The following is a 15,783-nucleotide window of genomic DNA, read 5'->3' on the forward strand; positions in this document are numbered from 1 at the left end:
CTTCAGAAAATTTCACCCTTAGTCACTTTGTGCCTCAGTTTCCCTATCTGAAATATGTTGTAAATAGTAGTTCATTGTCTGGCTTCTGTGTTCAGATTAACAAGCCCACTGCGGCAGGAACTGCCTCTCACTATGTCTGTGCAGCACCTGGCCCAATGGGGCTGTTATTTTATATGGGCCCTGTAGGTCCCATGGTGGTTTAAATATCAATAAGATTTGTTTTATCCCTTATGGAGCAAATACCCTATGGGTATTGGACCAGTGCAGCAAAGCAGGGCATCATTCACGGCTGCTTTCTGTGTGCTTTCTGCTCTCTGGCTGATGGCAGAAATTCACTCTCACCAGCATAAAGTTCAATAAAAACATATAAATGAGTTGCTGGCTGTCAAGGCTGCTTCCCCACTTTGAACTTTAGGGTACAAATGTGGGGGCCTGCATGAAGACTTCTAAGCTTAACTACCAGTTTAGATCTGGTCCACTGCCACCATTCCCAAAGCTAATTCCCTCTCCTGGGAAGCCTTGAGAAACCTTTCACCAATTCCCTGGTGAATACAGATCCAAACCCCTTGGATCTTAAGACAAGGAGAAATTAACCATCCCCCTCCTTTCTCCTACCAACTCCTGGTGAATACAGATCCAAACCCCTTGGATCTAAAACAAGGAAAAATCAATCAGGTTCTTAAAAAGAAGGCTTTTAATTAAAGAAAAAGGTAAAAATCATCTCTGTAAAATCAGTATGGAAAATAACTTTACAGGGTAATCAAACTTAAAGAGCTCAGAGGACCCCGCTCTAGCCTCAGGTTCAAAGTACAGCAAACAGAGATAAACACTCTAGTAAAAGGTACATTTACAAGTTGAGAAAACAAAGTAAAACTAAGATGCCTTGCCTGGCTTTTTACTTACAAGTTTGAAATATGAGAGACTTGTTTAGAAAGATGTGGAGAACCTGGATTGATGTCTGGTCCCTCTCAATCCCAAGAGCGAACAACAACTAAAAACAAAGAGCACAAACAAAAGCCTTTCCCCCCGCAAGATTTGAAAGTATCTTGTCCCCTTATTGGTCCTTTGGGTCAGGTGTCAGCCAGGTTACCTGAGCTTCTTAACCCTTTACAGGTAAAAGGATTTTGGAGTCTTTGGCCAGGAGGGATTTTATAGTACTGTACACAGGAGAGCTGTTACCCTTCCCTTTATAGTTATGACACTGGCATCCTGACATATTTTTGTCTCAGGAAGACACTAAGTCTTGAGCTGCATACTCAGTTTTTATACAGTCTTTATTCCTTCCAAGCTCTCGCTGACTTTGCCTGAGTCTGGAGTAAGCTTCAGCATTTGAGTAAGGGGTGAGGGAAGTGTCAGAGAGTGTACACTGCAGCAGTGCCCTCATAGTGCTCTGCTTGTTGTGATGCTAGGACAAAGAACTAGGGGGGAGGGATAGCTCAGTGGTTTGAGCATTGGCCTGCTAAACCCAGGGTTGTGAGTTCAATCCATGAGGGGGCCACTTGGGGCAAAATCAGTACTTGGTCCTGCTAGTGAAGGCAGGGGGCTGGACTCAATGATCTTTCAAGGTCCCTTCCAGTTCTAGGAGATAGGACATCTCCATTAATTTAAATTTTAAAAACTATCTTAGAGACAACCTAATGCCATTCCAAAGGGAAGAGGATACAGGAGACCCTATTCACTGTTGCTTTGCACCTTGTGTCACCATTCACAAGTGTGCAAAAGAGTGCAAAGCAGGGGTAAAATGCAACTACCAATGTGAATGGATGGAGAGTTTTTATATGGTCTTGTTTCTTTTAAAGACACATCCTGTCTTGATTTAAAAATTGGCAGTGATGCAGAATCCACCACAACATTTGGTAAATTGTTCCGATGTTTAATTACCCTGATGGTTAAAAAACTTATGGCTTATTTCCAGTCTGAATTTGCCTAGCTTCAGCTTCCAGCCTTTTGAAGCCACTTTGAATTCTCTTTGCTTAGGTGTTTAAGACAACACAGCAGACAGGACAGTAGGAGAATTAGACCATTTTATTTTATTGCACAGGTTTCCACAAACCTTCCTGTAAGGTATTTCTTTAATCATCTATCGATCTATCTATTAATCTATTGATCTATCTCCTGGTCAGTGATTTATACATTTTCTCTTAAAAGTGTTGGTTGGATGAAAACTCCGAGTGCCTCGTGAAGGTGACAGAGAGAGGGAAGTTATGGGTGACTTTGGTTGTGAGGGATCTGTTTGCTGCACCCACTTTGCTTTTGGATGGAGGTTCATACCTAAGGTCTCCATACTGCAGCTCCCCTGATCCTGAAGGTGTGCTTTGCAAAAGAGCTACTTCAACTGACGAACTTGGAACTGGAGGTGTCTGAAAGATGCAGAAAAAATGAATGATTTTTTATGAGTTTTTTTCTTTTTAAATCTAAAATTGGATTTATGAGCAAAAAATATTGAAAACTCAAAAATTGGAAAATTGAATCTTTTCTGCTTAGAACAAATCATGGATTAGATTCCCAAGGCCCTCGTGCTGGCTCTTTCCTGGGGAGCCAGGGTGGTCTAGTGGATAAGAATTTAATCAAAGCTTTTCCTTTGACCTTCTGTGAGACCTTAGAAAAATTGCATCTTTTCACTCTTCATCAGCTTGCTCATGTGCAAAATGGGGATAATTGTACGTACCCACCTTTGTCAACTGCTTTGAGATCTACAGATAAAAAAAGAAAAATACTCTTATGATTCAGTGTTAAAATTGTGATGGATTGTGTGAGGACAGAATCTTCTTTGGTTGTTCCAGCTTCCTACTCAGAAATATGAAAGGGGTATTTTTCAGGATGTTAAAAGCTGGAATTGAAGCCAGATATGTATTATGAAACCTCCAGTAAGCTAGCGGGTGTATAGAGTGGGGGCTTGCTGTACAATCCATCTCTGTCCACTACCATCAATTTATCTTCCTGTAAGAACATTTAACACCTGTAAATTTCTTTGCATTCTTTGCAGTCTCCATGAACTCTGCATGAGTCAAGCAAGTAGAAGAGATGTGGAAGAGCAACCAGACCTGTGTGACAGAGATTGTGTTCCTGGGGTTCTCAGATTTCCAGGCACTGCAAGTCCTGCTCTTTGTGGTGGTGTTCACCTTCTACATGGTGGCCCTGCTGGGTAACTCTCTGATAGTTATTGTCACGGTGACAGATCGGGCTCTTTGCACCCCGATGTATTTCTTCCTCAGGAACTTGTCCTTCTTGGAAATTGGCTACACCTCGGTCATGATCCCCAAGATGCTGCTGAACCTGCTGTTGGAGACCCAGACCATCTCCTTTGCAGGCTGCGGTGCTCAGATGTGCTTCTTCATTCTCTTCGGCATCACGGAGTGCTGCCTTCTCTCCGTCATGGCGTACGACCGCTATGTGGCCATATGCCACCCCCTGCAATACACCCTGGTTATGAACCAGAGAGTCTGCATTCAGATGGCAGCTGTTTCATGGTCCGTTGGTACTTTGGTGGCTTTCGGTCAAACAGTGTCAATATTTACTCTGCCTTTCTGTGGGTCTAATAGTATCAGCCATTTCTTCTGTGACATTCTCCCTGTGCTCAGACTGGCCACCACAGACACCCGCAAGAATGAAGCTGCCGTTGCCATAGTCACGGTGGTCTTTATCTTCATCCCATTTTTGCTCATTCTCTTGTCCTATATCCTCATCCTCTTCACCATCCTGAGGATGCCCTCGGCCGAGGGCCGGCGCAAAGCCTTCTCCACCTGCTCCTCACACCTCATTGTGGTTTCTCTCTTCTATGGGACAGTCACATTCACCTACGTGAGGCCCAAGTCGGTCTATTCTCTGGGCAGCGACAGGCTGCTCTCTCTGCTCTACACGGTGGTGACACCCATGTTCAACCCCATTGTTTACAGTCTAAGGAACAAGGAGGTGAGGAGTGCACTCAGAAAGTCAATAGTAAGGCAGACTTCCTTCCTCATACGGTGTGGGTGAGGAGTGACTCTTATTTGTGGGACATCGTTACTCATTTCCAGTGTTTCCTAAAACTATTGGGAACCTGGTTTTCTCCACTCTTACATGGGCCTCCTCTGTTACTTACCCTGGTGTAAATCAAGAGTAACTCCATTGGTGTTAAATGGACCCAATTCTCCTCTCACTTGCCAGCATGTAAATAAGAAATAACCACACCGGGCTGAATGGCATTGCGCAGGTGTAAAATCTTTGACCCCATACCTATGCTTCCCGGACACGGGACCATGTGTATCTTATACGGACTGTTTGATTTAAAAGGCAAGGTGTTTGGCACACCAACTCGGCTCTCCTGTAGCATCTCTCAGCATGGTGGGCTCTGTAAAACAAGGAATAGCGACACTCTGCAGAAAAGTGACTATGCACAAATTAGGGCTCTTGTGCCATATTAGCTGGCTAATGAGAAAAATGAGCAAACCTATAAATAAATGGTCCAGCTCCTCTGTCTGCTTCTGCTTGGGGTGTTTGCTCTTTACGACTGCTGAGCTAACCATTGTGGATTCATGACAGTGTCTGTAAATCCTAGAAATTCCAGGGTGTTTAGCGCAGATGATTAGTTGCTGGAAGTTCATCCTAGCAATTGATTGGTTATTTACCAATCAGAGTGAAGCAATTATCTGCATGCAGTCAGTGACCAATCACAAATAAGGAATAGTCAAGGTGAAGAATTCATGAACAACTCACTAGCTGAAAACTGTACAAGTAACATTTTCAGATGTGCCAACTGACTTGGGTGCCTAAGTCCTGTTGTCTTCCATTGAAGCTCAGGGGAAGCCGCCAGAGCAGAGCAGCTGGAGCCCGGGAGGGGAAGTGCCCGGCCGGCGGCTGGGGTCCGGAGGCAAGGGGGATGCCCGAAGCCGGTAGCGCTCGGGCAGCTCGGCTCTTAAACAGAGCCGAAGAGTCAGGGGAGGAGCACAGCAGCCACAGGAGGGGAAGTGCCCGGCCGGTATTTTCCCGGACATGTTCAGCTTTTTGGCAATTCCCCCCAGACGGGGGTTTGATTACCAAAAAGCCGGACATGTCCGGGAAAAACTGGATGTATGGTAACCCTAGGAACTCTCCATTCCCCAGCTGGGCTCCCCCTGCTTGGCTTGATCTTTAACTAGACCTAGCCCATCCTAGGTGAGAGCAGGCAGATTCATTGGCCCCTCAGACCAATTTTAACCCATTCCCAACATGAGTGGGGTGAGAGCGCCCCATCACAGGCAGTATGATCAGAATTGCTTCGCTGCTTGTCAAAGGCCTTGTCCTGTGACAGGTAACACAGGTGCTCTTTGAGCTTCAGTGCCTGAGGCCTGGGATTTCAGAGCAGGAAGAATTTGGAGGGGGAAGATTCACCTAAAGCTGGCTGACATTTTTTCAACCAAAACTTGAAAAATGGGATATTGACAAAAAGTCAGTAGAAAAAAGTTTTTATTCTTTAAAAAGGAGAAAAAGTTGGGAGGTAAAACACCTCCCCATGTTTTAAAACTTCCCCACCCCACTGGAAAAGTGTTTAAAAGTTTTAACAATTAATAAAAGTGCTGCTTTCTCTCCTATTTTAAACCTTTAAAAAGCCTCACTCCCCCTGCTTGATACTGAGGGGAGAAAAGGGAAATAAATAAAAACAGGAAAGAAAGTGATTCCCCATTTTCTTTCATTTTTTTCTTTCACTGGAAAAAAATATTTTTTTAAACACACAAACAAGTGCTAGAAATTAAAGAGAGGGGCCACTGGCAGCAGAGTCCAGATCAAATTTTGGGTGGTTTCTGATTTGTTCTGTTATCGGACTAGAATCAGCTTAGCCATGAACTCCAAGCCTGGCACCAGAACCTTCAGCACCTTTATCGCTCCCCTCAGTCCAGGAGTATCTTAGCAGAAGCCCTTCTTTGCCCTGACCTCTCTGCTTCTCCTTACCAGCTCCCTGAGGAATACCCCAGTGTCAACTGCACCCGACTCCTTCTAACACAAGGAGAAGGAACCCACATAAGGTAATATTGGCTATGAACAGTCTGTAGCCAGGAGTAGTTTATTTGACTGAAAATCCAGCTCTGGTTTTCAGACCTGATTCCATAGACACTTATCACCAAGGTATAGTGCTTACTACCATGACCAGGGCCATTCAAAGAGGCCTAAAGGAGACAGGTAGCAGCACCTAGTGAAATTCAATTAGATTTGGGTTCCCAACCCACTTAGAATCCTTTAAAAATCCCAACCCAGCCATCAGCCACTCACCCCTCTAGCGAGTATCACCTAACTCCAGAAATAGTTCCACAGAACAGATATTCCTACTTGGAGATTAAGGTACTACACTGTGAGAGGGAGAACGGCACATTCTGGCCCTTGATGAATTTAAAGTAGAACCATCTTTATAAAAATTAATTAACTAAAGCTGAAAACGAGAATGGTTTCAATAAATAAAAATGTAAATGTTATTTAAGAAGCTACAGAGACGCTGGGACTCTGAAAGCAAAGGGATAGGACGAAAAGCACTGAAGGCAAATCCAAACAATGGGACAAAATTCTGTAGGGAAAAATCAATGGAGGAAAATATTAGAACTTCAAAAAAGTGGAAGTTTTAAATAAAATATACATTTTTCTCAAAAAATTGGTAAAAATGTTTTGCTCAGTTCATAGAAGGGTTGGTATTTTTCAAAAATGTGAAATTTTGACCAAGAAAAAAATGACAATATAATGTTTGCATTTTTCACTATTTCCAGGTTTTTGTTTTTAAATTGAATACAGATCTGGGAAAATGAATAATTTGTTTCTCTCATCCTCCTATTGAATCCTGCCATTACTAACAGACATGAGTAATATTATTCACCAGTGTAATCTGACTGACTCCTGAAGTATCAATAACCACGGAATTTTTGTTGTTTTATGAGCACAAGGCAAAATACAATCCATTGAAACGTAATAGGACAGATTCTGCTCTCAGTTATTTTGGTGTAAATCTGAGCTAGCTTCACTGAAAATGAGGCTGTCCAATGGCTAGTGCATCGAATTCAGACCCTCCTCACACATGTACTGTTCCTGGTTTTCTTCTTTTGCCGTCTCTAAAATGGGGCTATTGTTCATGTTGGATGATCTTTTCAAAAGCTCAGACACAAGTGCAGAAATACACATCTGGACACAAACACACAATAGGAAGACTTAGTGGCACACTCACAAACACAATGGTATAAACACAAATGTTTTCTTGTTTACACAGAAACAAAGCAAACCTGCTAATTATGAGCATTAAAATATACGTGTACAAAGGGTCAGAGGTATCACACACCCCCATCCCAACCCACACACCAGCAATACATATACACAAGGACACTCTCCCTAAGAAATCCCTAACAGATAGACACAGATACAGATGCAAACACACGGTTACAGACTCTGTAACACAATCACAGACAGACACAAATAGACACCACTGCAAATGCACTCTATTTTTGGGAACACATATTTGTTATAAACATACACAAGGACTTTTACAGACACATAAAGCTTACATCAAATACATTCAGCAATTACTGTGAAATACAGCCCTGGACTCCCCAACAAACACCTGTGCACAAACTTACAATTCAAACACGTGCTTGATATTGCTTTTTGGGTGGAAAATTCATACCTTTGTTATGTTATAGCTTATTTTTTTAATGACCTAAAATAAAAATGAATTATTTAGATGGCTGATGAGGTCATTGCCTTGAATGAATCTATCCTCCACCAAAGGGAAATTAATCAGAGATGGTGCTATTCGAGCTAAAGCAGAATCTCCCAAGACTATCATTTTCTGAGCAGACGTGTCTCATTTAAAAGCAACTTTTGGAAATGCCCCAAATTAAGGGCACTACTTTGTGACTTGCCCCCTCACTGTTCGGTTTGTGTCACTCTAAAGGTCTGGAAGGGTGTTATCTGCTCTGATAGCCACCCAGCAGCATATTTAAATCCATTCACTCCAAGTGGCTAGGGCCAACTCAAAAGGGGCAGAGCTAAGGTTATTTTGCAGGGGTGGCATGTACCTTAATACTTTGTTTCCTGCTCTTCAGAGATTGAAGTTTAGCCCCTGGAAGGGCGTGAGGCTGTGCTGAGTGTCTGAACTCTGCATCAACAAAGGTTTTGGGTGGGAATGTGGACTAAAGGAATGATTTTTTAAGAGAGGGAGGTGCTCAGCAGTTCCTGTTGATAGTCCTGTTGGGTGCCTAATACGCCTAGCTACCTTTGAAAATCCAACCCTAACATGTTCAGGATGAGTTAAGTTGGCCAGAAAATGGATGAGAAAAAAATCTTGAACTATTGTTGAATAAATACATAAATAATAAACAAACAAATAAATAATGTGTCTTCTGGGGGAATTTTCAAAAGTGTGTTAGGGAGTTAGGAGCCCTGACTTTCAAATCAACTTATTTCCCTAATTCCCTTTGGTGCTTTTGAAATTCTCACCCTTCCCTCAATAATTTTTGCAATTAAAATTTTCTAAGAAGTTCTATTCAGTATTCATATTTTATTTTCACAGAAAATATCAGCTTTCCTATCCATCCACTCACCCACCCATCCAGCCCCTTACCACAGCCAGGTGGAAAATAAGAATTGAATTTTATGAAAATGTTCAGTGTTTCAAAATTTGGTTTCAGGTTGCAATTTTCAAACCTTCCTGGCAAAAGTTTAGTCAAAACTAGTGTTTAATTTAATTTTTTTTGAAGAATCATCATTTACAAATGAAAAAAAACATTTTATCAAAAAATTCTGGACTGGGTCCAGCCCATTATCTATCCAGCTTAAATTGCTTGTCGCTGCGGCACAAGAAGCTAGGACACTGACACACACACACGAGTAACTCCTTTCACATGCTCTCAACACACTTACTCGCATGAGGAAAGTGAGTCATGGGCATTGGTTTTGTAGCACCAGAGCACAAAAGATGACTGCTGAGGCTCAGTCGGATGTGTCAGACCAGGCAAGCAAGTGACCAACACAGCTTTAGCTTGACCGAGGCTGATAATGTGCAAGGAAAGTTACACTGCCCATGCCCTGTAGGGTCTCTTGACCTGGTCTTCTGAGACAGCCAAAATCCTAGACACATATGTGTTCGTTTTCCTTGGTCTAAAGGGGGGGAAGAGATTGGTGAAATAAATGAGAGGGTTTTACCCGCTTCAGGAGCGAAGATGAAAGAGGAGTGAGTCCACGCTCCCACTAAGAGACGCTCTCCGGCCCTCTCTGTGCTTGTCGCCTTCCTGCTTTTGCATCTTTTGGAAAACACTCGAACGTCCTCAGCTGAAGAACTTTCTCATCAGTCTGTCTGTACTGGCCTATATGCACTTGTTGCAGTGATCTCTCACTGAGTGACAGGGCAGAGGCATTGGGGACATGGTTCCTAACCCATTCTCCAAAAGGCATTGTTAGCAGTTTTAGAAACGGGCTCGGGGTGCCACCAGGGAACTTGGTCTCATTAGCTGCATCCGAGCAGCCTCAACACTAGTTCTAGTCACTTTAAAGTTACAGGGGCTGCATTCAGAAGTGAGAGGAATCTGCCCACCACAACCAGCACTGACCGGGACGCTCCAGTGACAGGGTTGTGGGTCTGAAACTTGAAGGCTCAGGCACTGTGTCGGAGGCACGTAGTGGTTCTTATAGTTATACGTGATGGGAAGCCTCCTGGGGCGGGTCCATGGGGCAGCAGCGGTGTGGGTCACAGTCACTGTGTTCACACTGGCATGGAGAGTTTGTGGTCCTGGCCCAATAAGACAGTAAATAGGTGGCTAAACCTTGGCATGGGAATCGTCCCACTGACTTCTATGAGACCAGTCACATGCTTAGCGTAGGCCCATGCTTAGAGTCTGTAGTGAATCCTGGTCTATAGTCTCTCTTTTGTTCTTAGAAATAAAACTAAGATTTTGTCATGGTTATTTTTAGTAAAAGTCATGGGCAACAAAAAATAATGGGAGCCGTGACCTGTCTGTGACTTTACTAAAAATAACCAGGGGGCAGCGTTAGGTAGGGGGGAGGAATCACAGCTGAAGTCCCATGGAACCTACAGGCCTGGACCCTGTAAGACAAGGTTAGTCAATTATTTTTTGTCAAGGTCCAAATTTCTTGGTCAAGATCCAAACTCTAGAGAAACATTTTTCACACCATAATAACAATCATGATAATAATAAGGAAATAAAAAGCTGAAACCGAAGAAGTCATGGAGGTCCGGTAAAGTCACGGAATAGGTGACCTCTGTGATTAAATTGTAGCCTTACTTAGAAATATATGGATTGAATGTACATGCTCTGTTCTCTGTGTAGGAAAAAATAATGGAGCTCCTAATTCCACAGCTGTCCTTACCTCTGTATTGGGAGAAAGCAAAACTCTAGTTCAGAGCCCCTCAGCATTTGCAGAGAATGCTCAAAGTCCACATTACATGGTTTTGGCTCACCCTTGGAATGGTTTGGAGTATTCTTTTGTTTGTTTTGCCATGGAAACTTTTGACAAAAATATTTTTTCCATAGAATTTTTCAGCAGAACATGTTGGCTTTTTGTCAATCCCCATCCATTCCCGCCCCCCCAAAAAAAACTGAGCTTGAGAACAAAAATTATTTCCATTTCCTGTTGAAGGCAGATTGGAAAAATCTCAGCCTCATTTCTCAGGGCTTGTGTAGACAGTTTGCAGCAAGCCAGGGTGTAAATCTACCTTTTCACTAGTGTGATACACATGGAGTGTCCATGTAGACCCTGGTGCCGTGCACTAACATTTCCTAGTGTGCATTAATCTAGGGATATCTAGCCCTGTCGTGGCTGTCCTGACATTTCTGGCAAAAGTGAGCATTTGGCCCATTTGCTCTTGCCAACTTGATCAGTTGGCAAGAGCAAACAGGACACATGTGCACACTGTTGTCAAAAAGTGGGGTGCGGAGGAATGTGCAGGGAGGCAAGGGGCCATGCCAGCCCTGCACAGAGTGGGAGGCAGGGCTCAGGTGGTGGGCAGACAGGACTCGGGTGATCAGTTACGCCAGCCTCGCAAGGGGAGTGGATCTCGGGAGAGCCTAGTGTGCGGAGGGAAGGGAGAGGGGCTTGAGCTAGCCCCACATGGTGTCCTGTTTTCCCTTTGGGAAATATGGTCACACTACATATGCAATATCCTATCTATCTATCTGACAAGGTGGGCGAGGTAATATTTTTTACTGCAGTGGCTGTCAACCTTTCCAGACTACTGTACCCCTTTCATGAGTCTGGTTTGTCTTGTGTACCCCCATGTTTCACCTCACTTAAAAACTACTTGCTTACAAAATCAGACATAAAAATACAAAAGTGTCACAGTGCACTACTACTGAAAAACTTTCTCATTTTTACCATATAATTATAAAATAAATCAACTGGAATATAGTGTACTTACATTTCAGTGTATAGTGTATAGAGCAGTGTAAACAAGTCATTGTCTGTATGAAATGTTAGTGTGTACTGAATTCACTAGTGCTTTTTAGGTAGCCTGTTGTAAAAGTAGGCAAATATCTAGATGAGTTAATGTACTCTTCGGAAGACTTCTGCTTACCCCCATGGGTACATGTACCCTGGTTGAGAACCACTGTTTTACTGGACCAACTTCTGTTGGTAAGAGATGGAACAGATTGTTCAGCATAAGTAGCTAACATGTATTTCAAGGGACAATTCAAGGTGAAGTGGCCCATTAACACCCCTCCAGTCATTTGCCTATGTGAGGTCATTCGAGACTGTAGGGACTGTCTGGTTTCACCCACATAGTTGCTATTGGGCATTTAGTGATTTAATGAACTCACTCAGGAAAATGATAGAAGACAAAGGCCATGTCTACACTAGTAATTTGTTCCACCTTGTATTTAGCTGGGATACACTGAGAATGTTTCCCAGACCTGAAGGAGAGCTCAAAAGCTTGTCTCTCTCTTGCCAACAGAAGATGGTCCAATAAAAGATATCACCTCACCCACCTTGTCTCGCTAATATCCTAGGACCGGCATGGCTACAATGACACTATATCCATCCATCATCGATCTATCCCCATACACCCAATCTATCTATCTATCTATCTATCTATCTATCTATCTATCTATCTATCTATCTATTTTCATAGAGCACGCATTAAAACTATACTTAGCAGCCCAGATCCTGATTACATTACTATGCTAAGTTCAGTGGGAGATGGTTGTGTAATTCCCTTAGGTTCCTTTAGAAATTCCAGCTATGAACTAGAATTCTTTGTACTATTCCTTAGTATAACAAAACAGTCAGAGGAGAGGAAGAGCACACCAGTGGCTGTCTCCCTGCTCCCTTGTACCATGTGTAGTCATTTATACCAATGCAAGGTGAGTACAAAATGACTCCGTATCAGAATTACCCACTTGTACCGGCAGGGTCCCACACCCAGTCAGCACTCACATGTAAATGACTACACAAAGGTACAAAGCAGAGGAGAAAAAGGACCAAGGTAGAGCTATGCACCAATGTGCTTGGTTAAAAAGCAATAACATGCAGAAAAAACATTGACTTTAAAAAATATTCTAATCTCATATAATCATGTGCTGTAAAACTTACAGGCAGCAGAGCGAACAGTGCATTCCCCAACGCTGAAGAGGCCACATCTCGAGGAGTCTGAGTATTTAAGTTCTTTTATGTCTCTATTGAGACAGGTTCCCTCATGCATTGAATCCTTGCTACATCAAAGATTCAGAGATGAGACAGGGACTTTTATTTTTTCTTTGGCATGGACAATAGAGGGTCCATGTTTCCAGGGACAGCTGTTTTGAACAAAGGCTGGTGGAAAATTTTTAATCAAAACTTTTTCCACTAGAAAATTGGATTTTCAATGATAGGGTCTGGTTTGGGAGATGGGAATCCCAAAAACGTTTCGAAAATGGGACTTAAATCTTTAAATCCCTGATTTGAGCTTATTACCCATAAAGAACCTCACTATTTCTCTCTGCAAGGCCCACGTAGGAGTAAGCGCCTCACACTCTTAATTTCGTTAGCCTCACAACACCCCTGTGCTGTAGATCATGCTATTGTCCGCAAATTGCAAACAGGGAGCAGATGCACACAAAGATGCGGGGTGGTGTGGGGGGTATCCTTGAAAAGGTATTTAAGACCCTAAAGATGCAGACAGGCACCTAGTGGGTTTTCAAAATCGCCTACACAGGGAATGGCCCAATTCACAAAGCCACTTAGGTGGCTACCTACCACTTTAGGCAGCTACAGATCCCAGATTCAGGCCCCTGGGGGATTCACAAAACTGCTGCTCAGGTGCCGTCAAATGCCTTCAGTGCCTAAACTCACTACTTTTTTGCAGGAAAATTTCCCCAGGTGCCTCTGGGAATGTGCTTGGCAGCCCCAGGCCAACCATCCCAACAGCTGAGTCCCAGAGCCATGCACGAGCTGGGGGGAGATAGCCAGGCCTTTGCCTCACTTGCCCATGGGGCCCAATTGGGTAAGCATGCTCAGAGCTCACCTACCGGATTGGGCCCATGTAGGTGAGCTTACACAAGGCGAGGATGGGCTGGAATGTGGGGAAGCGGAGGACCTCCCTCATAACTTTTAGCCCAGTGGTTAGGCTATGTAGCTGGGGCGTGGGATAACTGTGCCTCAGGTCCCTCCTCTACCTCAGGGAGAGATAGGACTTGGACAGAGATCTGCCACTTCTCCGGTTTCATAGATTCCTAGGCTAGAAGGGACCATTGTGATCATCTAGTCTGACCTCACAGCCCAGAGACCTGCCCCAAAATAATTCCTAGAGCAGGTCTCTTAGAAAAACATCCCATCTTGGTTTATAAATTGTCAATGATTGAGAATCTGCTGAGACCTTTGGTAAACTGTTCCAATGGTTAATTTCCCCCACTCTTACACATTTAAGCCTTATTTCTAGTTTGAATTTGTCTAGCTTCGACTTCCCGCCATTGGATGGTGTTAGAACCTTTCTCTGCTAGGCTGAAGAGCCCGTTATCAAATATTGGTTCCCCCTCTAGATACACTAAGGTAGCAGGTAGGTGTTTAAATCCCTTTGTGAATCTAGCTCCTGGCAGGATTTAAAAATTTCATCTTAGCAGCGTATGCACTCAAATCCCTAAGAAAATCTGCCCCTCAGAGACCAAGCGATTTGCCCCAAGGTCACACACAAAGTTAGGGTGACCAGATGTCCCGATATTATTGGGACAGTCCCGATTTTAGGGGACTTGTCCCTCGTCCCAACCTTACATTGATCGGGACGTCTGGTCACCCTATACGATGGGGACCACGGCAAGCCGGTGCCACCGGCGCCACTCACCTTTCTTCCCTGGGCCCTGGGGCAGCGCGCAGCTGAGCTCCCGGTGGGGCGGCGCCAGCCCACGGGGCCCGCCGCCTGGCCGGCAGGAGCCTGCACAGCACAGCCTTGCCCCTATTCTGGGCACACAGAGAGGCAGCGAGGAGGTCTCGCTCCCCTGCGTGCTGCAGCGGGGTGGGGCTTGTAGACTCCAGCAGCGGGCAGAGAGCCCCCCCCCGCCCCTGCCCCCGACCCCCTCCCCTCGACCCAACCTGACCCGAGGAAGGAGCCAGAGGGACTGGGAGGGACCTGCCGGCTGGATGCTTCCTGGGAGCCGCTCCAGGTAAGCACTGCTGGACTCACCTGGTCCCCTGGCAAGTCCCTCTGGGGGGCTCCCGTCAGACCCACTGCCCTCAGCCCCCACCCTGACCCTGTTCCCTCTGCCTCCCCCACAGTCCCCCCCTCCCCCGATCATCTCACCCGACCCACTGCCCTCAGCCCCCACCCTGACCCTGTTCCCTCAGCCTCCCCCGCAGTGTCCCCCCTGTGCCCCCACCCTCAATCCACTGCCCTCAGCCCCCCTGACCCTGTTCCCTCTGCCTCCCCCACAGTCCCTCCCCTCCCCCCATCATCTCACCCTGCATGGATGTGGAAATCTGTCCCGGATTCCAGGCTGTCGTTAGCCCCTGGGGCAAAAGATCAGCAGAGGTTTCCAAAGGGAAGTTTTCAGCCTTTGCTCAGACCCAAACATTTTCACTTAAAAATAAATAAATAAATACCCAAACCCATCCTGACACCCATCTGCTCTGTCCAGATTTGCTGTTATCCCTGTTGAGGCCAAAGTGGTTTGAAAAATTAAAACTCCATGACACCATTGTGTTGCTTTCCCCGTGTTGCTCATTAATCTGATGGACCTGCCGATAATGAATAAAGATGAATGCCCTGGGAGTAATGTGTCAGGCAGACAGTTTGTCTAGTAGGAAAGTGAATGCTGAAGCCCTCACAAAATGCAGAGGCTTTTCTTAACCTGAGAACTGAAAAAGAGCCAGATACCCTGCATGGGTTTGAAAGTGACGAAAGCCTAGCGACTGACCAGAGCAGCACCAGGTTTGAAGTGACCAGGGGGGTCTGTGTCATGAAGTCTGCATTTCGACTGAGGACTCTTCCATCGCCAGGGTAGCGCTGGTGCAGGTCTGCCGCCCGGCACAGCAATGCTGAGAGGTGCCAGTGTAGACCCGACCCACTGCCCTCAGCCCCCACCCTGACTCTGTTCCCTCCCCCGCAGTCCCCTCTGTACCTCCCACTGCCCTCAGCCCCCCTGACCCTGTTCCAACAGCCTCCCTGACAGTCCACCTGCTCCCCTCAACCCACTGCCCTCAGCCTTGCCCTACCCCAAGTCTCTTCTTTAGCCTCTCCCGTCATCCCACCCCCATCACTCCCCCTGCTGTCCCACCCCCTCAACTTCCCCCCATTCCATTCCTGCTCCCCTCTGTCTCATCCCCTCCAGACCCTGTCCCTCTCCCCAACCCCCCGCCCCTCCCCCGCCC

The 15,783-nt window shown here is 45.2% G+C and overlaps 1 protein-coding gene across 1 annotated transcript; it reads left to right on the top strand.

Annotated features, from left to right (window-relative positions):
- The first annotated feature begins 3,024 nt into the window (after positions 1–3,024).
- On the top strand, positions 3,025–6,351 carry LOC128846746 (olfactory receptor 10C1-like). The gene is made up of 2 exons (XM_054045995.1): positions 3,025–3,939; positions 6,268–6,351. The coding sequence occupies exons 1-2, from the start codon at positions 3,025–3,027 to the stop codon at positions 6,349–6,351; spliced, it is 999 nt and encodes a 332-aa protein (XP_053901970.1).
- Positions 6,352–15,783: the final 9,432 nt, after the last annotated feature.

Source organism: Malaclemys terrapin, chromosome 12 (assembly GCF_027887155.1).
Source record: "Malaclemys terrapin pileata isolate rMalTer1 chromosome 12, rMalTer1.hap1, whole genome shotgun sequence".
Lineage (NCBI taxonomy): Eukaryota > Metazoa > Chordata > Testudines > Emydidae > Malaclemys > Malaclemys terrapin.